This window comes from Eleutherodactylus coqui, chromosome 4 (genome assembly GCF_035609145.1).
Source record: "Eleutherodactylus coqui strain aEleCoq1 chromosome 4, aEleCoq1.hap1, whole genome shotgun sequence".
Classification (NCBI taxonomy): Eukaryota; Metazoa; Chordata; class Amphibia; order Anura; family Eleutherodactylidae; genus Eleutherodactylus; species Eleutherodactylus coqui.
This window is the reverse complement of record NC_089840.1, coordinates 7,402,176-7,425,974: the sequence shown is the minus strand read 5'-3', so window position 1 is coordinate 7,425,974 and position 23,799 is coordinate 7,402,176. Positions and strand designations below refer to the sequence as shown.

The 23,799-nt window shown below is 48.9% G+C and overlaps 1 protein-coding gene across 1 annotated transcript in view; it reads left to right on the top strand.

Moving 5' to 3' along the window:
• Positions 1-22,252: 22,252 nt before the first annotated feature.
• MRPS6 (mitochondrial ribosomal protein S6) overlaps positions 22,253-23,799 on the top strand; it is a 44,211-nt gene continuing 42,664 nt past the window's right edge. Inside the window, exon 1 of the mRNA XM_066599006.1 lies at positions 22,253-22,461. Within this exon, the coding sequence (XP_066455103.1) occupies positions 22,417-22,461 (45 nt within the window). The 5' untranslated portion in view covers positions 22,253-22,416. The remainder of the gene's footprint in view (positions 22,462-23,799) is intronic.

Sequence of the window (23,799 nt, the reverse complement as noted above, 5' to 3'; positions counted from 1 at the left end):
GTAACTAAAATCCTGCGATAATGTTCATATTAATCATATTACGCTTGCCTTTTATTGACCGTTTGGAGACATTTAGTATCGATGAATAACATTTATTTGATAAAGTTGATCCTTCCCGGCTGCTGCGCTGTCAGGGCTGATCTGGCAGCAATATTCAGTCTTTCTCTCCAGAGTCACAACTTTGGAAAAGCGTCTCCCAGCGGGACCACGGCAGCCGTTATGTGATGAGGTTGGTCCACAATATGACGGAATGGCTGCTGATGGATGTGAAGCCCGCAGAAAGACCTAAAAAGTCTTGTGAAGTTCTTCAGCGCAGTGACCCTCGCCCCCTGTCCAGCCCGGACATCATTGGTGGCATCACTGCCGAGTGGCTTGAGGCTAAGATCTATACCTCTGTCCTGTAACCACCGAATACTCCAATTACAGACTGTTGGGCCGGTTTTGGGCTCTGGTGTATGGTGAGTAAGACGGCGACCTTTAGGCTCTTCTGTAACGGTCATATGACTTACCTTGGTGGTGCGTTTCCTGAAGGGGTCTGGGGTTTCATCATGCAGAATAAGTGTTGTCCTTCCTGCTATCAACAAAAATGTTATTTTTTGCAACATTGGAATTCCCCTCCGCCCTCGAGTCCTTCATCGCACGCTCTTTGGCACGAAAAGCCTTCCTGCTATCACATAAGAGGTGTTTCTTATCTTCACCTAGATGGCTGCAAACATGAATAATCACTGATATTGGCAAATTTTATGACAAAAATAGTCGACTCTTAGGAAAAAAGGCTGAATTTTAAGTATAAGTGGGTCTTCCTGGTAGCAAAAATTGCCACACCAAATTTTTTTTACACCCAATTAACTCAGAATTTGGGAATACATAAGAAAAATGACACACTGAATCAAAAATAAAGCAGACAGGAGCATGACATACCCTACTGCAGTTATCGGAGTACCCCAGGTGCACCAAGAAAACCTTTCCCTACCATTACTCCACCTCAACCAGCCTAACAGGAAGGGGTCAGCGATTCATGCTGCTTGCACTAAATTCTGACCTCCCATCAGCAACAGAGATCTGGCTCCATCTGACCAGGAGATGTTTCTCTGCTGCTCAGTGATACAAGTTTTGTGCTCTTTTGCCCGCTGGAGTCTTTCTGTTTCTCTTAGACACAATGGTGCTGCAACTGGTCGTCCGCTGTTATACCATCCGTGTGGAGGAACGGCGAGTTGTGCGTTCGGACACAGTAGTTGGAGCTCCAGCGTTGTATTCAGCTGACTGTGCAGCCTGTTGGTCAGAACGATTCCTGACATCCTCCTCCGACCCCTTTCAGTGCTGAGTTGTTTCAGTCCGCAGGATCCCCTTTTGCTGGATGTTTTTCCTCGATCGCGCCATTCTCTGTATACTCTCCACACCGTTAAATGAGAAAACTCCCCTGCGGTTGGTGGTGAGACCCCGGCTAGTCCAGCACCGATGACCGGCCTCGCTGGAAGTCGCTCCGATCGCTGGATTTTCCATCTAATGTGGATTCACAGTGAAACTGATCCACGGAAAACTTGTCACGTGATTTTATGCTGCACTCCGGGGTCACGGGGAGAATTACCATACAGGGAAGTGCCAATCATGTGAAGACAGGGGGGCTCTGATAAAGGGCCGGTGGCTCTAATAAAGGGCCCGGAGCCTTAGTGTATATTTAGTTTAGTGTCCAATGGGTGGATCAATGACAGGTACGTCTGCACTAGAGATTAGCGAGCACGCTCGGATAAGGCAGTTACTCGAACAAGCATTGCTCTTCTCTTCCCCCGCTGCCCCCCGAGCCTGCTCAGACGACAATGCAGTTACTCGAGAAGAGCGATGCTTGTTCGAGTAACTGCCTTATCCGAGCGTGCTCGCTCATCTCTAGTCTGCACTAATATCGCCCTATTCTTTCATTTCTGATTAGTTGTCTAGTTAATAAATAATTGTGCCTGCAGGGTCACACGATACCTTCGAAGAGGAGGATGTCATCGATGTAACGGCCCCACATCATCTCTGTCCACAGATCCAACTTTGCTCTTATTTCCTCTTTGACCCATAAAATGAATCACCCCGGTATCCGAATCCCAGAATAGACCATTGTGACTATGAGGGGGGGGGGGGGGGGGGGGGGGTGATCCGCTGAACACGTGGAGACACAATATAATGATTAACCATCATCACCTGATGGACCGGACGTTACAGCCTTCATGGACTGAAGCTAATCTGTGAATGAAAGCTCATGAAACGCGTGAATGATTCAAGACTGGAGACTGAATGACCATCGCAGCCCGTTGTGTCATTCTTCATCGGTTTAGGGCCTGTAGTGGTGAATATACATACAATAGCGATGGCTCTCCCCTATAGACAGCGCTGGGGGGGGGGGGGGGGGGGGTGACTATGTACTCACTAGACTTCGCCGTAGAGGTCTGAACTCTGAGTCATGTACAGTAAGTCCTGTAAGTTGCTCGGTGCGGCCTCCATGGGTCGGTTTTGTTTTCCAGCACATTCCACAGATGCTCCATTGGCTTGAGATCTGGAGGACAAGTCAACACCTTCAGCTTTGTCCTGTTCCTCATCCATTTCTGAACAGTTTCTGCAGTGTGTATTATCCTGCTGATAGGGGGCGCTGTCATTAGGGAATCCCGCTGCCAAGAAGAGAGACTTATCTGTACAATGTGAGGTAGGTGGAACGTGTTATATCAACATGATTCCAGGACTCAAGCACCCAGGGGAAAACATGATTCATCAGACCAGGCTGCCTTCTTCCATTGCTCCATGGTCCAATTCTGATATTCACATGATCACTGTAGGTAGTTTTGTCAGTGGACAGGGGTCAGTATGGGGCACTCAGACTAGCCCTTTTGGTCCTTCTGCGCTGCTGCTCCTGCCTGTTAGGTCCTGCAGACCAAGGCGCCGTCCTGTCTCCTGAGTCTGCTTCTGTGTCTTCCAGCGCTCACATGGTTAATGTGGCTAGCTCCTCTGCACAGCCTGTGGGGATTTGTAATCAACTCCCTATTTAAACCCTGCAGACCTCTCCCACAATGCTTGGTGTTGTCATTTCCTGTATGACTGCATGCAAGCTGTTGGTGCAGCCTTCTACTCTGTATGCAGTTTGTTGTGAATCCTAAACCAGTTGTCACTGTGTCTTGGAGTGTTCCCATTCTCCGTATCTGGGATCTCAGCTCAGGACTGTCTCCAGGTTATGTTCACTCTTGCACATCGGCGGGGCTCAGTGCATACGACCCTGGATTCCCATCCTCACCAGGTAGGTAGGGACGTCTAGGAGTCAGGGTCAGAAGAGGCGGCCTGGACCTCTCCACCTTCAGGAGTATCTCCAGGACAGGGACACCTCATCCATCCGAGTCCAGGTTAAGGTCCATTCTCATTATTGTACCGAGTTCCCGCATTCTATTCTGTCCTCACCTGTCTATCCTGCCGGGTGGTTCCATTTGGAGACACAGTGGATCCACAAACCATACATAACACCGCCGCTCTTTCTCTTGTCAGTGGCCTCCACCATTTCACTCGTGGCTGCTGCTGGATTTCTCTCTAGGCTGCGTCATCAAGAGCTGTGACGCAGCTCTCCAGCTTTTATAGCGGGTGCCTTGGGTGCTGAGAACTTTCTTCAGTCCTTGGAGAGCTGGGTGGGGCTTAGCCCCATTCATTTTCCTCACCGGGGGCTTCTTTAGAGTGCAACAGGCGCTCCGTGTGCCTGTTGCAACTCCCCCCCCCCCCTCTATTCAACCAAGTCATGGGGTCAAGGGGATGAAGCCTAGCATGACCACCGGCAGCCTGTCACAGCAGCTGTAAGCCGCTTCAACCTGTAGGGGTGTGTGGGGGGGACACAGTTGCAGTTATTGGCGGAAGCCTGAAGGAGAGGATTGGGCTTTGCTTGTCGCTGACAGAGGTGTGACTATGTATCCCGCCAAACAGTTCCAGACTGTCTCCATGCATCAGTCCTGCTCCGGCTTGCTTCCCTGTCGGGGAGAGAATGCGATTGAGTGGAGAAGGCCCTCTCTATTCTGCAAATGGCTGCAGACATCTTCCAGTGTTTTTCTGCACTGTGAGGAAAACCCTCTCGTCTCTGCTGTCCACCAGAGCCTGACACTGTGTCAAACCCATGCTAGCCCTATGCAGCTAGAAGAGACTGTAACCACCGGGCTGTGTGCCACTATCTGCAACTGCCAAGTTCTGTGCCCATTCAAGAGTATAACCGCCAAGTTAAATGCCTCTATTTGTAACCATTCCGATTGTTGCCCGAGCCGGAGTAACGTTCTGTTGCATTTACTGAATTGTGTCGCCTTCATCCTCTAGTGGGGTACCCTGTGAGGATTAAGGGTCACACATAAGAACGGACCCTCTTACATACCGGGTGGGTTCCTTTTGCTCGTTGAGGTACAGGGTTGGCATTCTACCTTGTTTCCCTGAAAATAAGACATAGAATGATTTTCCAGATTTTTTGAGGATGCTTGAAACATAAGCCCTACTCCAAAGTTAAGCCCTGCTAACAGTTAATTAAAAAAGTCAATTTAAATAGTGTCCAGGCAGCTATACATGTAAAAAAGTGAAACCTTTTTGAACAAAAATTAATATAAGACACTGTCTTATTTTCAGGGAAACACGGTATATATAACTGCTCCATAGAGACTTTCTGCCCCCGCTATATAAGATGCATAACAGTAAAACAGTAAGAATGGGAAGGCAGAGCTGGAATGGGAATGGAAATTTCCTATAGTTCTGTATCCATAATGCATGAGTAAGTGGGTGAAGAGGACGGGAGCGAGCGGGAGCCTGAGAAGAGACAGATGATGCCATCCTGCAATAAACACGGTTTGTGGTGAGAGCCGCTGGCTGCCAGGAGGGATGTGTGGGACCGTGCCGGGAGGTGTTAATCAGGGTCATTCATTAGCAAGCACATGGCAATATTGTGCTTGGATGTAATGTAGTCAGCTGCTCGCCGCCGCGGTGCAGCGCAGGGGCTGCTGATGCCGACTGCTTCCTTAACGGTTAATTATGATTACACTGGAAATACCAAGGATCACAGATCGGGTCCCGCTGTACAGGACACTGGCTACCACTAGAGGCAGCGTCCTCAGCGAAGCAATAACCAGAAAAAGGGGATCTGCCTCAAAAATATTTACTTTTATTCACCTTTTTACAGCCCAGATGTATTTGACATTTTCGCAAATTTTTTGTAAAATTTCCTGTTTTTTTCCACCGAAACATAAGCCTCTACACTAGGGCCGGCTCCAGGTTTACGTGGGTCCTTGGCTAGTGGATTCACAATGGGGCCCCTTAGTAATTTATCAGCCCCACTCTGCTCCTTTAGTAATCTATAGGCCCCACTCTGCTCCTTTAGTAATCTATAGGCCCCACTGTGCCCTGAATCATTTATAGGCCCCATTGTGCCCCCTGAGTAATTAAAGCGACCCACTGGGCCCAGAGGAACAGATGGCTGAACGGCTCCCTGTCTACCTGATACACACTGTTCATAGTATGCATTGGTAGCCCAAGTCACTACATGCTGCTCTGACTGGTCCGTGCTCCTCACGTGGGCAGCACTGGACAATCAACGCAGGTGTAATGTCTTAGACTAATGATTCATACTAGTGCAATGTGCATCAGGTAGTCAGAGAAGCTGGTGTGGCCATCTTTGTTTCTCCAGACCCAGACAATTGCTTTAATAAGGTCTTATTTACAGCGCCCTGAGTCATTTATAGACCCCACATTGCCAATTAATAAGGCCCTACTGTACCCCGAGTCATCTGTAGGCTTCATTGTGCCCCATAGCAATTGATACCAACGAGCCCCCTGTCTTGGCCTGAGTACTTGGATACAGGACTAGGGCCTCATGCACAATGCTGTATTACAGGTCTTGTACAGATATGTTATAGGCCACCCCTGCAGCATATGGAAGTATTCCCCTCTTGAACCAATGCCTCTAAGGGACAATATGCTGCTTAACAGAGGCAGCAACCATCAGCACACAGAATGCCTACAGATTTGTAATACTGACCTGTACAGACTCCCTGTGCAACCATACAATTTCTTTTTTACTTTGTTGCATCCAAAGCCCATAACTTTTTTTTATTTTTCCTCAAGTGAAGCTCTATGAAGGCTTGTTTTTTGCACAATAAGCTGCAGTTTTTATTGGTACCATTTTGGGGCACATACAGCTATTTTGATCATTTTTATTGCGATTTTTGGGAGGCAAAATGAACAAAATAAGCAAAATCGTAAAAATCCGGTCTATCAAAGTAGCCCATTATTTACCGCGCACGGTGAACGTCGTCCGCAAAAATAAATAAAAAACGCCAGAAATTCACTTGTGGAGTCCGGGCCTTGGAAGGAGCGCCGCGAGGATTAACTGCGACTGACGGAGCGCTGCTAGAGCTTTCTGCTTCCTGAGAAGCTTTGGGAATTGAGGTTACAGATACAGTTCCTCAACCTCCACGGCACATTAGGTATATCTGCCAAATGTACGTTGCAGTACAGAAGTATTGCAGTGTATTAGCAATGTGATCATATAATCACAGGTTCAAGTCCCCTACAAGGACATAGAAATGTAAAAAAAAATACTTAAAAATAACAATTAGTGGGTAAAAAAGAAAATTTTGATGCAATTTCCGCTTTTTGTATTAAAAAAATGTAAAAAGCTTAAAGGGTCCTGCGCTGAAACGGGGTTTTTTTTTTTTTTCAACCCCCCCCCCGTTCGGCGCGAGACAACCCCGATGCAGGGGTTAAACAAGAACACCGGACAGCGCTTACCTGAATCCCCACGCTCCGGTGACTTCTTACTTACCTGGTGAAGATGGCCGCCGGGATCTTCTCTCTCGGTGGACCGCAGGGCTTCTGTGCGGTCCATTGCCGATTCCAGCCTCCTGATTGGCTGGAATCGGCATGTGACGGGGCGGAGCTACACGGAGCCGCTCTCCGGCACGAGCGACCCCATTCATAAAAGAAGAAGACCCAGACTGTGCAAACGCGTCTAATCTGGCGATTAGACGCTGAAAATTAGACGGCTCCATGGAAACGAGGACGCTAGCAACGGAGCAGGTAAGTGAATAACTTCTGTATGGCTCATAATTAATGCACAATGTACATTACAAAGTGCATTAATATGGCCATACAGAAGTGTATAGACCCACTTGCTTTCGCGGGACAACCCCTTTAAGAACCCACATTTTGGTATAATCGCATCCATAACCCACCCTGTACAATGAATTGAACACACTTTATATCCTGCATGGCAAATGCTGTAAAAGTGATCAAAAATGTAAAAGTACACCAAAATTTATTTAAATTGCATTATAAACGCAGTAAAAAAAAAGACCTCCTAAATTAATAAATAAAAGTTACACAATCAAAATACTAACAACCACCTGTCCGGCCGTTAATGAGTTACATGCTTCACCCTTTATCAAATGACCGCACAGATCCTGTAAGCACACGGCTGCTGTCCAGCTAGGTCTTTGTTAGTATTCCATAGCAACTGAGACAGTAGGGAGTTTGTAGGGCATGTAGTCCACCCGTAATCTGCACAGGGATGAAGGACCTGTGATGACATCACCATCATGTGATCAGGGGCTGTATGTGATGTACATGTAGCAGAGCTATGTGTGTGTGACGTGCATGTAGCAGAGCTGGTACTATAGTTTCCTAATAATTACTAGTACATTATATATACCCCAAAATGGTATCAATAAAAACCACAGCTCTCCATGCCAAAAAAGCCCGTATACAAAAGTGGTGATGAAAATCCCCCCAAATAAATCTGTGTCCTTAGGTCCAAAATAGGCCATGTCACTAAGGGGTTAAGTAACTTTGCAAGTACTCCTTATATTTTATTGTCGACTTGTTTCTTGAGTTACATCATCTCTTATTCACAGTAATGCTATTTTCCTATAGGGAGGCGGATCCTTCAGGTTCATATATCACTTGCCCATGTAATCATGCGTTATTAGCTCCCTCTAGTGGTGGCTGCTCGCTGCCAGAATTTACTCATTTAATTCACCAGTTGTGTAACAAACAGAAGGGGATTTAGATCTGTGACAGAAGAAGAGCCATAAAAATCAATTATCACATTACAATAAAGTAGTAGAACAGCGCCACCACCTGGAGTTCATGTAATGGAAATGTCAATCTTATTCTTTAGCAGCTTGAAATTTGCGGTCAAACGGTCCACCTCGTGCTGAAAGTTCTGCCAGTCCGGACTTTTCACATCATAAAACGATAACATATCACTGCCATATCAGGCTTAGCAGCTCTCAGTGGACTGTGTGTAAGCAGAATAAAGTGTGTCCTATCCTGGTACAAGAGGCACAAACATGATGGTGGTGGCCATATTGCAAAACAAAGATCATATTTAGCCACTGTTTTTGTCCTGTAATGACTAAATACCTTCATATCGGCCATTTCTGGTGCCGTGTTGGAAAGATGGACAGGTATGATTCTTGGTCTATGGAGAAGCCACAGAAGCAAATTATATCGTGTTCACACTAACATACCCTCTGTATGGACTGATTTTTGAGGTACAGTGGCAAAAATTCTAGTTCTGCTTCTTACAATTTTTTTTTTCAATTTAGTCACATCCAGAAAGTTAAAGAAATTTAATACTCACTGACTTTTCAATGCTCAAATGATAGAAAATGTGATGACCAGCAAAACTGCAAATCACTTTTTCTCGTCTGTATCATTGGGGAACACAGCTGAGGCCACTAGGAGGCGGACACTGAGTAGAAAAGTATTAGCTCCTCCTACCAGCTATACCCCTCCTGCAGGCACCAAGCTAACTAGTTTTAGCTTAGTGCCTGTGAGGGGCAGACCAGTTTGTGGCCTTGTGTTCAGAAACTCTTGGATTCAGGGAATACGGGGCTGGCAAGACTCTCGTGGTCACCCCACTGAGGATGGCAAACAGCATGAAGCTAATCATGCTGTTGTCTGCCTGACCTCAGAAGAGAAGGAAGCACATTCAAGTGCTAACTTGACCGTGACCCACCAGCCATAGTGCCCCCCTTTCACTGGAGCACGCCCTTCCTCCTTAAAGGCAGATGAGTACAAGGGACATATACTGCTCGAACTATGGAGTCCACTTCTTCCTCAACAAAACAGTAAGTATCTAAGCTATTGTGTAGAGAGCCACGTATCCCCCCCATCTGCCTCACTACTACAACTCCCATCTACTCTGGGAATTTCAGTTTCTTTCTAACGGGGAGGTACAGGGCTGTTCACCAACTTGTGGGGGATCCAGGGAAGCGCCCTTAGTTTAGGGGAACAGTTCTCTTCCACCAGAGTTCCCAATCTCCCCCAACTTTCCCTCCACCGATGCAGGCATGCTTGCCTAAAGGGCGGCAGGTACACCTCTTCAGCGGTATCTCAAGGACCGGGTGCCGCATCATCTTCCTGTTCAGCTGCAGGCAGAGAAGCTTCCCTCAGCCCCCTGCAGTTAGCATGAGGGTATTTTCTGCTTTTGACCCTTTCCTTCTTAGATTAAACTTAAGGCAATTGAAGACAGGGCTTCCTTCTCCTCCCCCAATCACTGCCAGGGGTGCCTTTGTAGTGTCCTAGAACAACATCCTGGACCCCTCCATAAATGTCATACATGTATTGTCTCATGTGGATGCACTGTGCAAAGCTGTCATGTCATTTTCTGTATGTGTGTTGCACAGCTGCAGCGTCTCAAGGGTTAACTGATAAAATCATTGCCTGTCAGCTCTGTCTGCTAAATGTATCTATTCTCACTGTCATGTGGTACAAGTGAGGTTATAAAAATGTGTCTAAGAGCGGGAAGGAGTTCCATCTTCAGGAGTGTGTGCTAACACAGAGCCGCATGGAGGCACCTTTAGCTTCCATGTAGGTGAAGATGGAGGAAGAGGAGCAATATCTCATAGCGTTTGGAGAGTGGATATGAGAGGAGTGAGTCCCTTACAGAGAGAGAGCGCACTATTGCCAACTTTTTAAAAACAGGTACCTATTCACAACACAGACGGTTTTTCTGTGTGGCCGTCCGTCCGTCATTAGGATCACCGCACAGAGGTACATAATTGAGACACCCACGCGGATGATGCACGGGGTGTATCTAGGCTAAGCAGTCTTCTTAAGTAATTTTGTCTGCCACAGTGTTTGTGGAGTGATCCCTACCCCTCTTCCTTCTCCGGAGTGCTCCCAATTCCAGGAGCGGTGACATATAGATAACGTGGACTGTAGGGCCGTATTGTTCCTGTGTATCCTCTCTACCTCTGAGATATAGTCTGTAAATGTCTTAAAGTGAATGTTACCTGCAACTACCTGTTTATTCAAGTAAGTTTTACCGGGCCTGAACCATTCCTAAGGACCCGAGGTACTACACACAAGTCTTCGTGTCATTACTCCACCGCAATAAATAACGGGGTGTGGGAATGGTGGCGTCACAAGTGATATCTACTACAACCCCCCTCATCACCTTTATTGGCACTCCCAGCCATAGGCGTGTCAAAGCTTGGCTGCAATCTACACTGGCCTTGTCAGCGTGTCATCCGGGACCAGAGCCTGGTAAGTGCCACATCAGCACTTCACTCTCCCAGCTCTTCATGTTAGCCAGGTGTCCAGGGTCGCCCTTCTGGGGTGTTGCACCTTTGTTCCTGGGCTGCCATTGGCTCTTCAGTTGCTACTCAACAAGGCCCACCCCCTCTTTCCCTGTTCCTCAGCCTCAGTTGCTTTTCGCGGGCTTCCTGGTATCAGTAGTGTCTACCATATTGGATTCCACAGAATGTCTCTTCTAACTGAGGGCTCCAGGCCATCCAGCAGGGATCTTTGGGTCTATGACTCTCCAGACCTTCCGTGGCGGCTAGCTGTCCTGCGCTATTGCCCCTCCTGCAGTACCACACTTGCAGTAGGCTTATCTGTAGAAGTCTATTTAGTACTGTTCATGTTTTTTTAAAGACCATGGAAGACTCCAGACAGGGGCCGGCCAGAGCCACATACTATGGGTGTTCTCGCTGCAACACTAAATTTACAAGCGTCCAGTTCGAACCATTTTGTTCTAACTGCATTCCATTGTGGCAGATGGCCGTAGAACAAACTTCTGGCACCCCTTCTGCCCAGACCCTACAAACCCCTGAACCAGAATGGGCACGCTACCTGTCACAGACGGTCTCGAACCTTACCAGGGCGTCTACCGCGATTCTAGAAAGGCTGGACCGTATGACCAGTCAACAGTTTCAAAATATTTCCTATGGAGGCGACTCTTTCATGCAGGACTCTTCCAGCTGTAGACCACAGAAGAGAACTAGACCTTCCCACTCAAGGTGACCATCTAGATCCCCGGCATCGTCATCCCATCTAGCCCTTTCTGAAACACACTCGGAAAAGGGCAAAAAACACCTTTAAAGGCGTTGATACAATTGATTTCAGAGAACGAGGACCGGTTTGATGCCACCCCGCGTTGGGTCCTCGCAGGCTCACTGGCCCTAATGGCTGCCTGAGTTTTCTGGGCTCTGACGCTGGTGCAACAAGTAAAACAGACAAGATTGGTGATTCAGGATAATGGGGTAATAAAAAGGTTCGTTATAGAAATTAATGCCTCCTGAAATTAGCCGTATCTCCAGGAGAAGGGAGCATCCAGAGCTGCAGGGCCAACGAGCGGCCGAGGAGCAGAACGGCACAGAACATTTCATATATCCAGAGAGTTCCAGCAAGAAATGAAGTTTGAAAGGAAAGACGTTTAATCCCGGAGCCCCGTCCAATCCCAGCGGGGGTCCGTAGGGGCTCTGTGCGGCTACGCCAGTCTGCTACTATTAACCTCCCGCAGCGAAGAGACGCCAACAGAGGATGAAACAACACATGCTTCTTATTATCTTTGGGTCCAACATTAAAAAAATATAACAATTTAGGATGAAGAATTCTTTGTAACATAAAAGTCCGCCAGATGTGAAGACGTTTACACTGCTTCACCCCGAGCCGCGGGCCAGCGCAGCGCTACAGGTAAGTCCTCATGACCTCAGCCAGTCCTGTGTACATAGTCTCTGTATAGTGGCAGCCGCTCTAATATGGAGCTGGGGTAGAATACCGCCATAATACAGAAGACATCGGAGCACGACGGACGGATACTAAAGTGTAGATGTCTATGGGTGCCTCATTAGGTCTCTGTATAACGAGGACATTGAAGTGTCAGGCTGGTACCAGTTATGTTGGCGCTGGGCAATGGCGGAGCTGCTCAGTTGTCATTAGTTATTCAGGCCTTCATATAAAGTAATTTAATGCACAACAAACAATGCCCCCCGCTATTCGCTTAGCATCGATGGATTCTTAAAGGGTTTATTTCCCCGGGAGAATACTATTGATGATCTATAGGTCATCAATAGTTGATTGGCTGAGGTCCATCGCTTGAGAACCCGAATGATCAGCTGACTGCGGCGCACAATTACACATTGAAATTAACGTGAGCCGTGGCTGCAGTTACAAGCTCTGGCCACTACACAGAGGTCAGGGCAGTTCGACTATCAGCGGTCGCACAATCAGCTGATTGGTCAGGGTCTCGAGCAACAGACCCCAGCCTGAGGATAGGTCATCAGTGGTATTGTCTCTGGAAACCCCTTTAAATTGTCTTCTATGGCCCTTCCTGATCCGTACAAATATTCCCGGCAATGCCCACATTATACCAGCTTTAATCACCCATGTGCAGCGACCCGGAGCAGTCACTACTAAGTGCTAATCTCATTTTGGGAACATAGGACGGGATAAGGACATGTTTCAGGCCTCATGTCCGCGGCACACGTGGATATTACATGCAGATTTCCGCAGCGGATGCACTGGGGTTATCTTAAAACTTTTTTTTTGGGGGGGGGGGGGGGTGTTCCACACGGATGTGGTGGATGCACTGCCGAAAAAACCCACAACCCCCCCTCCCAGTCTTTTCTCCACCTCCTCAATTGCTTCTAACCTTCAAATGTATTTGCGGATGCACGGTGGCCCCTAAGCTCCCATAGAGATGAATAGGGCCAGATCTGTGTGTGATGCGTGGTATAATGGAGCATGCTACAATGTATTATCTGCGCGTGGCATCCGCAAATCATTTAAAATCAAATCCGCAGGACCTAAATGAAGTGCGGACGCCCAATGCTTCTCTATGGGCGGCTAGAGCTGCAGATCTCCCACGCGGGAGACATCGGGCCTCGGTGTCTTACATGTTCTGATGGTTTAGTATCTTTGTATGGGCTGATTGAGGTCTACACTGTGGTTGGTGACCGGAGGACTAGAGAGATCAGAGGGATCGAGTCGCCCCTGAATTCAGTATCTGTCCAGCCCCTCGGCTCTTCACTGCCCCGCTATCATCCACTCCTCGGAATCTTCTCACTTTGGGAGATCCCAGGCGCTTCACACCTTCCACCGTGCAGAGGAGAGGCGGATGATCGGGTCCTTAGACATTTCTACCGGCATTCCTCTCCTCCGTTCTCTCTACTCTTCTTCCTTCACGGTTTGAATGTTCTTGGCTTATATTCCTAATTGTTCTCGCCGAGTTGTTGGATCTGTAGATTTCGGCGGTCAGCTGTGCCTTCATTTAAGGCGACTGCTCAGCGTTGGCTAAGAGGTGAGGCTTTGGCACATCACCGATGCGGTCTCTGTAAGGTGTCCTCATGTTATCCTCTCCCTATGAAGTTAGACTTCTGCTTTCCCTTTGTACCCTTGTAGATAAAATGCTGTAAGCGGGGTTATGGGAGGGGAGCTGTCAGCGGACGGGAAGGGTTCTCTTCAAACGGTATCTGGCGAAGACTCTAGAGAAGTCCTCCATGGAAATGAGATTGAACGCGGCTGGGACTGATCGCTCCCAAGCAGCTCTCCTGTTCTCTGCTGTCATCTCATTGCCGGTCTTATATAATTTGTGACAGATCGGTTGCTAAGGACATATTGACTAACAGTATAAGGCAGCCCATACATAGCAACCAGTCTGTCTTAGATGGTGCAGGTTATCAGGTTATTTTCCAGGCTACTGGCCATGGTACACCAAAAAATACATATATATATTTGGCACTTTAAATGTAGCATAAATGTAACCGGTACTTATTTGGGTATATGGCATTCGACGCCTGGCAGCAAGTCACCTGTGCAGCGATTAATGACGGCAGGCCGATCCCGATTATGCATCACATAAACCGATACGCTCCATTGGAACCGTGTCCTCCACACAGGAACTCACAATGTCGTTGATGCCACAATTAACCTCACGGTCTGTCCTGCTACAACTACCTCCTCTCAAACTTTCATCTCGCACCAAGTGGTCGGCTGCGCCATTACAGAAGTGATAGCATTTTATGCATAAGCGAATGGAATCATTACAATATTAGCCGCACACCCTTGATACAATTTTTGCACCTTATGCGCATAGTTTGTACGTCATGAAAATACTTTCTGCACTCTGTAGACTCGCATCGGTTCTCACACTATTGTCCCACTATTGTCTCAGGCTCGTTTCCTACAAAATTACACAGTGCCAGCCTCTCTTATGTTGGCAGGAGGAATAGCCTTAACTGAGTGCAATGCTCCATATTGCAATCCCGGTCTATTCTTTTATCTGATTGACTCTCCAACTTCAGCCCCCAGTCCCTTTTCAGTCTTACTCTTTGACCCCGGTCATCAGGGCCTTTCACTGAACACATTCAGCCACCTGGTCATCAGGGCCCTTTGGTGGTCTGTTCCTCTGACAACACCCAATCGGCACAAGCATGGAGCATTGAGAAACTGACTGAAGGGCCATCGTCCCAAATGTCAGTACAGCTGTAAGTTGCTGTATCTGTAAGGGGGAGTGTTGTCAGTACTACTACCGCCTTACAGGTGCTGCATTATCAAAGCATTAACACTAAAGGATACCGCTGTCAAGCCTACGTCTATTGGAATGACAGAGAATGGATATTTAGGGGTTAACAATCCGCTGGAGCTCTTGCTTTTAATAATGCATTTGCAGTGAAAAAAAACATATATTTAACGATTCCATGAATTTTCTTGGAATTAATAAAATGCGTTTATTTGACTCAATATAAGAAGTTGTCGCTCAGCAATTTAAGCACAATGGAAACCACTTGCATCGCCCAGAAATATTTACTAGCCAAGTCAAACAATAGTGCAGGACTTTATTATTGCGTTGGGATGGACCAGTTCCGAGCATGTGGGAATATTATGTGCGAGGGAAGAACAAGCTAGATGTTCCAATGTAAAGTTTGTTTAACCACTAGGGGTGCTGTTTCTTTAAGGCTCTGTTTACACCGCTGTCTGGTGCCTCTGTTCGGGGTTTGGTTGGCAGCTCTGTGTCACATCTGCACGGGACTCGCTGGATACATAACCTGAACACACTGCGCTACTGCACACCAAACAGGGCAAAATAATGACAACTGCATAAAGGAAACGAACTACCTCCCTAACCAGCAGATAACCCGTCCTGACAAGGACGAACCTGACCTCGTACCTCGGCCACTGGTTAACCCTATGAGGGATAGAGGAGTAGCACAGAAAACAAGAGGCAATAAAAATTAACTTGTACTCTGCTCTGCGCAGTCACAGGTAAACAGAGGAAGCAGCTCGCAGACAGCAGATGACTGAAAATAAACCGCACCCAAGCTAAGCCCCAGGCCAGACTAAATAGCCCCGACACAATATCCACAGGTGAGATCAAGCATGTCTGATCTAATACCACTCTCACCAGACCCAGACAGCAACACACACAAACCCTGCACCATCTAGCAGGAAAGCCATCCCAGGACCGCCTCAACACACCGTCAATGTTTTTGTAACTGCATCAATATTCTGCTTGTGAAAATGACAGAACCCCGACGGATGGATGCTATTATAGGTCAGTGAGTCTATCGAGTGCCGCTTGGATCTGTCTCACATTATGAATGAGAGCCATGCTGCCATTATGAACATTACCTAAAACTGTACTGGAGTGCTCAGGGCAACACGAGGAAACGCAGATGAGAAAAACATTTTTATATTAGCTTTATACGCATCCAAACATGCATGGACAGTGATGGAGGTCGGCCTGAGCAAGACTGATGGAGGCCCATGGGCATAAAATGTCACTATAATGGGAAAATCCAATGATTGGAGCGACTTCCAACGAGGCCTGGTCCTCGGTGCTAGACTAGCCGGGGCCCCACTGCCAACTGCGCGGGGGGGAACTGAGGTCCGGCATGTGGGACCCCGACTGATCACCTGAGCGAAAGTCTCTGCGCCAACCTCTGTTTAGTGGCCTATGCTTGTAACTGCAGGCGTGGCTCTCATCAACACAAGCTGCGGCTGCAGTGACAAGCGCTGGCCACTACACGGAGGTTGGCGTGGAGACTTCCGCTGCTTCCGCTCCGACCTCTGTGTATTTGTGGCGCTGGTTAAACTTAATGGACTTTATTAAACCCACTTCGTTACCGGCTGCTCACAGCGCCCTAAACGATTTACTGATTCATAAGTAAAGAATAAAAGATTTTATCCCCAGTATTGACTCCTGATGTCATTCTGTCCATTGAAGGCGCTTCTACCCGAGTGTCTCCATGCTTATTCACTGAGACTGGCATCCTAATTCATAAGGTCTGAGCGGGCAAAGAACAGAGGTGCACCCAGAACTTTTAGCTGGGGGGGTCTCTGGACTCAGACCATACCCATAAAGTAATGCAGAACCCACGCAAGGCACCTAAATAAGTCAGACCCCAAAACGGTTTCTTACCTCTCCGTGTCCAGCAGGACCTCCTCTGAGCCGGCCCGGTCTTCTTTCTTCAGCACAGTGGATGCGTCCGGGAGCGTGTGGCAATGTGCCCGGCGCTTGTTTTTTTTGTTTTTGAATCTCCTGGTTTCCAGATCCGCGGCATGTGACAGCTGCGGGTGTGCTGCGGCAGGGACAGCGTCCATTGACTTCAATGGAAGACGTCCCTGCGGGATCTGCAGGAAAATGGAGCATGCTGAGATTTCTTCCTGCGCATGTGATCCGCAAGCCAGGAAAAAAAAATCCCATCCGCATACTTTTACTTGCCGTACGGATGCTAATGCATCCCTATGGGCGGCAAGAGGTGCGGATCTCCTGCGCAGGAGACACGCACGGATTTTATAATTAATATGCGCCCGTGGACATTGGGCCCGAGGGGATCCACCCCCTTCCTATAACAAGACCACGTGAAAGCTGACCATAACATCAAGAGGAGAAATGCAACAACTAAACTCTGCTTTGAAACGACACAAGAAATGTCCTGGTTCAATCTGCCGTATGTCCTGCGAGCTGCGGTGTATTTTATTTTGATATATACACAAACTTTAACCCCTTAGTGACCAGAGTGTTTTTATGTCCCGCCTAAATGGGCTTTAATCCCCGAGGCATCCGTCATGCGCAGAAACCCAGGAAGTTTAAAAACTCCCTGCTCCCGGCTAGTATGGGTAGCCAAGATCACGGCGCTGTCATCGGGAGCTGCTGTATGTGGTTCCCGGTCACATGATCGCTGTTATCCAATGGATAACAGCAATCGTGTAAATGTTAAAAAAGGTGTAAAAAGAAAAAAAGTTTGTTTCCTCTCATGGATCATATCGTCGGGATCTTTATCCACGGACCTTCCCCCATCTTCGGCGCATGCACCCGTCGCCAAAAAGGGCGGACGCAAGCGCAGAACCCGGGGAGGGCCTGGAAAATGTAAAATCTCCTTGCTCCTGGTTACTAAAAGGTAGCAGAGAGCCTGGAGCCGTGACCGAGGGCCGCGGTGAGCCGTCATGTGATCCCCGTCATCCAACAGATAATGGCCATCATGTAAAATTTAACAGATAGTTGAAGTCTGACGCTCCTTTCAGTTTGGGCCCCGTTGTGCATCCAATCACCCCCGGTCTGCTGCACATAAATACCGGCCGCTCTTACTGTCGGTGTAGGTCAGTCATGCATCGCCTCGTCCTCTCCTGAAGGCTGGCGTAGGCGCCCTGCTGCTCTGCTTTGGTGTTGCTGCAGGAGGTTCTGGGACTCCAAGGAGGCGCGATGAACAGTAAAACAATGGAACATTCGGAGATCTTCTCTTGGTGGCAGTTATACAGTTTGCATTCCGTTTGCTTCAGGCAGATGATTACAAGGATCACTTCTTCACACATTTAGGAGGTAATTGTTGGAAAACACCTTTGTCCACATTGATTTATACTCCAGCTTTGCTCTCTGGTTTCACTCTCGCCCACTTTCACTATTATCCTGATTGTCAATTCTTCTTTCTATCTTCAGCTTTACTTTACATCTCTCTCCTGCTGCCTTGCTGTACTTTCAACATAAACTGCCTTTAGTACTCACACTTATTCTTCCTTCCCACCACACTGGCTTCTCTGTTAGTCTCCATCTCTAGGCTCAGACTCCTTAGACTCCACCCCCTCTCTCCTTTTATCCATCTCCTCTCACGCAACCCGTGCGGAGGGCTGATCCTCCAATCACAGGCACTCTCTCTCTCGGCTAATTGATTAGCCACTCCTTAAGCTGTTGCTGGGTGATAGAGACCCAATGAGAATGGGGAAGGGGGGTGGGGAGCCAGTAATTAAGGTGAATAGAAAAGTAGATAAAAAATGAAAAACTAACATTTTGAATTGACATCAGTGTTCACACCCGAGTCGTGCCTCCGGCTGCTGCCCTCCTGTATGCACGCTGCGGAGATGCCACTGCTCCTGCCAGCTTGTTATCTGTTTTTTCCTTAGATCCGCAAGGACCCCACCTGCATGCCTGGGTGCCCCCGTTGGGGTTGGCAGTGTAGTCGGCCACCTAGCCCACTTCCTGTTGGCTTCCACCGCGGACCTGCTTGTCTGCCTCACTGGCTGAGCCGCTAGCTGATCATTGGCCCCCTGAGGCCCGCCTGCAGGCTGGCAGTGAGCTCTGCCGCTGACCGCAGTACTGCCCTGCGGGGTTCTTTTATTGCCTCATCCGACAGCTTCCGGTCTCCATGGCCTATTTCCCGCCGTCTCTGTAGGCTGTCCGGGGTGCATTGTGGGAGATGTCTAGTCCTGTTTCTGAAATATGTTCTCCGTCGAGTTGGTATCGACCTCACATTTAGGCCGGTCTCACATGGGTGACAAAATCGCAGGATTTTCTGGCGATGCGTCAGCACTACAAGTCGCATGTATGTGGCGCCCGCGCTTTCCAAGGGGTTCCTTCACATTAACGATTTTTTGTAGGCTGCGACATTGCGAGGCAAAAAATCGTGGCTTTCTAAATCTTGCTGCGATTTGCGAGTTTTGCTCCCGTGATTCCCCGTGGAGCCTCCCCTCTGCTGCGCGGGTTTCGTGCAATGCAACTTTTATAGCAGGAAGTCCTGCCGTACAAGCCCGAAACTAAAACTGAGCCCGGCTGCAGGACAGAACAATGCATCACCTGACAGCCGCTGCCCGCTGCGCCGCACGTCTCCTCGCAGGTCCCAACACTTGGCTGAAGTCTTCTGGCAGCACTTGCTGGACTGGAGGTTCAAATCCCCACCTCCAGGGAGCGCTGGCTGTGATTGCGTCATCAAGCGCTGGCTCTGATTGGTTCTCGAGCACAGCAGCTCAGCCAATCAGAGGCAGTGCTTCCTGGAGGCGGGGTTTTTCAAACTCCTGACCAGAAAGCTCTGCTGGAGGACTTCAAACAAGTGCTGGAGATGCAGAGGAGATGTGTGGCAGAGCGGACAGCGGCTGTTAGGTGATGTACTGTGTTTATTTACTGCAGCCAGGGCTTATTTTCGGGGTAGGGCTTATATTTCAAGCCCACTGAAAATCCCAGCAAAAGAGCGACACAAAAATCGCAATAATGCAAGGATATCGCACAGAACACTGATGCGATATCGCTGTGATTTTCTTGCGGCGGTATCGCTGTCGCCTGTGTGACAGCAGCCTTAAAGGGGTTTTCTGACACTCAGGATGAGTCATCAATAGTTGATTGGGCCGTCGCTCATGAGAGGCAGCTGTCAGTTCAGTCCATACCAGACGCAGCGCCGTACGTTGTATGGCTGCAGTGCCTGGTATTGCAGCTTTGTCCTATTCACTGGCCTGGCTGGAGCGCCGCACCTCTTCAGTCAGCTGATCGGTGGTAATCCCCATCAATAGACCCCAACTGATCAACTACTGATGACCAATAGGTGTCTAATACATTATATATAGAAGTATAGTACAGTATATAGGGGTGTAATACATTATATATAGGAGACCAGTACATATATTTGTGTATGATACATTACATATGGAAATAAGAGACATGGAATATTACCTCTGCAGCGCCCCCTATTGGAAAGCAGCATTTCTGCAAGTCAAATATAAGAATCTTTATACAAGCCTTGTAACAATGACCAGGAATTGAAGAACAAAATCCAGACCCCATGCGCAGACAGCTGCTTCAGGGGTTTTGCCCCTCATCAATGTGCAGTAGGTTTTTGGCTTGGCTGGCGGGAGGCCTGGGATGCGGGTCAGAAACACCATCTTTTCTCCTAGACGGTGAGTGAGGAGACTTATAAGGCCATGCATGCTCCTCTGGGTAATATGCAAATAAGGGAGATGGAACAATACCTCTGCCTTCCAATAGGTGGCGCTGTGGAGGTATTATTCCATCTCCTTTATTTGCATATTACGCAGAGGAGCATGCATGGCCTTATAAGTCTCCTCACTCACCTTCTCGGTGTCTCCTTAAGGAGAACAGATAGCGGTCCTGATACATTACATTGTATATAGGAGACACAGGTGTAACTATAGAGGATGCGGTTGCAGCCCGGCCCAGGAGCCCAGTATTATGAATAAAGCATTATCGTTGGGGGCCCCGTTACAGGTTTTGCATTGGAGCTTCACGTTGCGCCTCTGGTAGGAGAGCAGAACATATAGGTGGTTAGAAGAAACAAAGGTTTGGTCCGGGGTCGCCCGTAGAGCCATGTGTGAGAAACCAAGTCATCATATACTGTACAGTACAATGATAAGAGGCCGGTAGGTACAATGTATACTGCCAGCTGTAAGGTTGGAGTACAGTACATTATATAGGGGTACAGTATACAGCCGGCTGTGGGGCGACATCAGGGGGGTGTGCGCGGCCGGCCAGCGGTGGGAGTACAGTATATGGGGGTACAGGAGATTATATATAGTACTACACTGTATACAGCCGGCTGTGGGGTGACACCAGGGGGGTGTGCGCGGCCGGACGGTTGGAGTACAGTATATGGGGGTACAGGAGATCATATATAGTACTACACTGTATACAGCCGGCTGTGGGGTGACATCAGGGGGGGGTGCGCGGCCGGACGGTTGGAGTACAGTATATAGATGTACAGGAGATTATATATAGTACTACACTGTATACAGCCGGCTGTGGGGTGACATCAGGGGGGTGTGCGCGGCCGGACGGTTGGAGTACAGTATATAGGTGTACAGGAGATCATATATAGTACTACACTGTATACAGCCGGCTGTGGGGTGACATCAGGGGGGTGTGCGCGGCCGGACGGTTGGAGTACAGTATATAGGAGTACAGGAGATTATATATAGTACTACACTGTATACAGCCGGTTGTGGGGTGACATCAGGGGGGTGTGCGCGGCCGGACGGTTGGAGTACAGTATATAGGTGTACAGGAGATTATTATATATAGTACTACACTGTATACAGCCGGCTGTGGGGTGACATCAGGGGGGTGTGCGCGGCCGGACGGTTGGAGTACAGTATATAGGAGTACAGGAGATTATATATAGTACTACACTGTATACAGCCGGCTGTGGGGTGACATCAGGGGGGTGTGCGCGGCCGGACGGTTGGAGTACAGCATATAGGTGTACAGGAGATAATATATAGTACTACACTGTATACAGCCGGTTGTGGGGTGACATCAGGGGGGTGTGCGCGGCCGGACGGTTGGAGTACAGCATATAGGTGTACAGGAGATAATATATAGTACTACACTGTATACAGCCGGTTGTGGGGTGACATCAGGGGGGTGTGCGCGGCCGGACGGTTGGAGTACAGTATATAGGAGTACAGGAGATTATATATAGTACTACACTGTATACAGCAGGCTGTGGGGTGACATCAGGGGGGTGTGCGCGGCCGGCCAGCGGTGGGAGTACAGTATATAGGTGTACAGGAGATTATATATAGTACTACACTGTATACAGCCGGCTGTGGGGTGACATCAGGGGGGTGTGTGCGGCCGGACGGTTGGAGTACAGTATATAGGTGTACAGGAGATCATATATAGTACTACACTGTATACAGCCGGCTGTGGGGTGACATCAGGGGGGTGTGCGCGGCCGGACGGTGGTGGGAGGCTCTGCCGGAGAGGAAGGGGAGGAGCCTCAGGAGGAGGCGGCGCCCCGGGACTGTCAGGAGCTCTGTCCTCGCTGCTCTCCGGTGATCGCTCACTTGTATCTGGGCTGAGCCGCCACCTGCAGCCGCTGATCAGACCCCGGAGCCGCCGCCGCTGCTGCGCACCTCTTAGGACCCATGCCCAGATACGAGCTGGCGCTGATCCTCAAGGCCATGCAGAGGGTGAGTGCCGCTTCCTTCTCCCCGCAGTAAAACGTGGGCAGCCCTGATTGGCGCTGCCACCCCGGGGCTCCATGCTGCTGCCCGGCGGCGGCTTGCCCTTCACTGACCCGCCCTCCATTCATTGCCGGCTGCCGCCTGTCGTGGTACATAATACACTGCACTACTCTAGTATATACTGCATGCTGTGCATGGCGCCACTGACTCCCATCAGTGCTGGTCTGTATGTGCAGCCCGTATATACGTGTCTGCGGGGTGATATGCACAGTATATATAGCCTACAAGGGTCCGGGACCCCCGCAGCCCCCTCCATATAACCTGTATGTTCTCTGCTACCTCTGTATGTAGTATATAGGTGTGTGGGGTAACCTGCACCCTACTGCCCCCTTCAGGTGGTCCGCTGTATGCAGTATATAGGTGTGTGGGGTAACCTGCACCATACTGCCCCCTTGAGGTGGTCCACTGTATGTAGTATATAGGTGTATACGGTAACCTGCACCCTACTGGCCCCTTCAGGTGGTCCACTGTATGTAGTATATGGGTGTGTGGGGTAACCTGCACCATACTGCCCTCTTCAGGTGGTCTGCTGTATGCAGTATATAGGTGTACGGGGTAACCTGCACCATACTGCCCCCTTGAGGTGGTCCGCTGTATGCAGTATATAGGTGTGTGGGGTAACCTGCACCATACTGCCCCCTTGAGGTGGTCCACTGTATGTAGTATATGGGTGTATACGGTAACCTGCACCATACTGCCCTCTTCAGGTGGTCCGCTGTATGCAGTATATAGGTGTATACGGTAACCTGCACCATACTGCCCTCTTCAGGTGGTCTGCTGTATGCAGTATATAGGTGTACGGGGTAACCTGCACCCTACTGCCCCCTTCAGGTGGTCCTCTGTATGCAGTATATAGTTGTGTGGGGTAACATGCACCATACTGCCCCCTTCAGGTGGTCCGCTGTATGCAGTATATAGGTGTACGGGGTAACCTGCACCATACTGCCCCCTTCAGGTGGTCCTCTGTATGCAGTATATAGTTGTGTGGGGTAACCTGCACCATACTGCCCCCTTCAGGTGGTCCGCTGTATGCAGTATATAGATGTACGGGGTAACCTGCACCCTACTGCCCCCTTCCGGTGGTCCGCTGTATGCAGTATATAGGTGTATACGGTAACTTGTACCCTACTGCCCCCTTCCGGTTGTCCGCTGTATGCAGTATATAGGTGTACAGGGTAACCTGCACCATACTGCCCCCTTGAGGTGGTCCGCTGTAGCACAGTACTTCTTCTCTTCTGCCCTTGCGCATTAGTTACTGGGATGGAAGGGGTTTTCCGATACGTC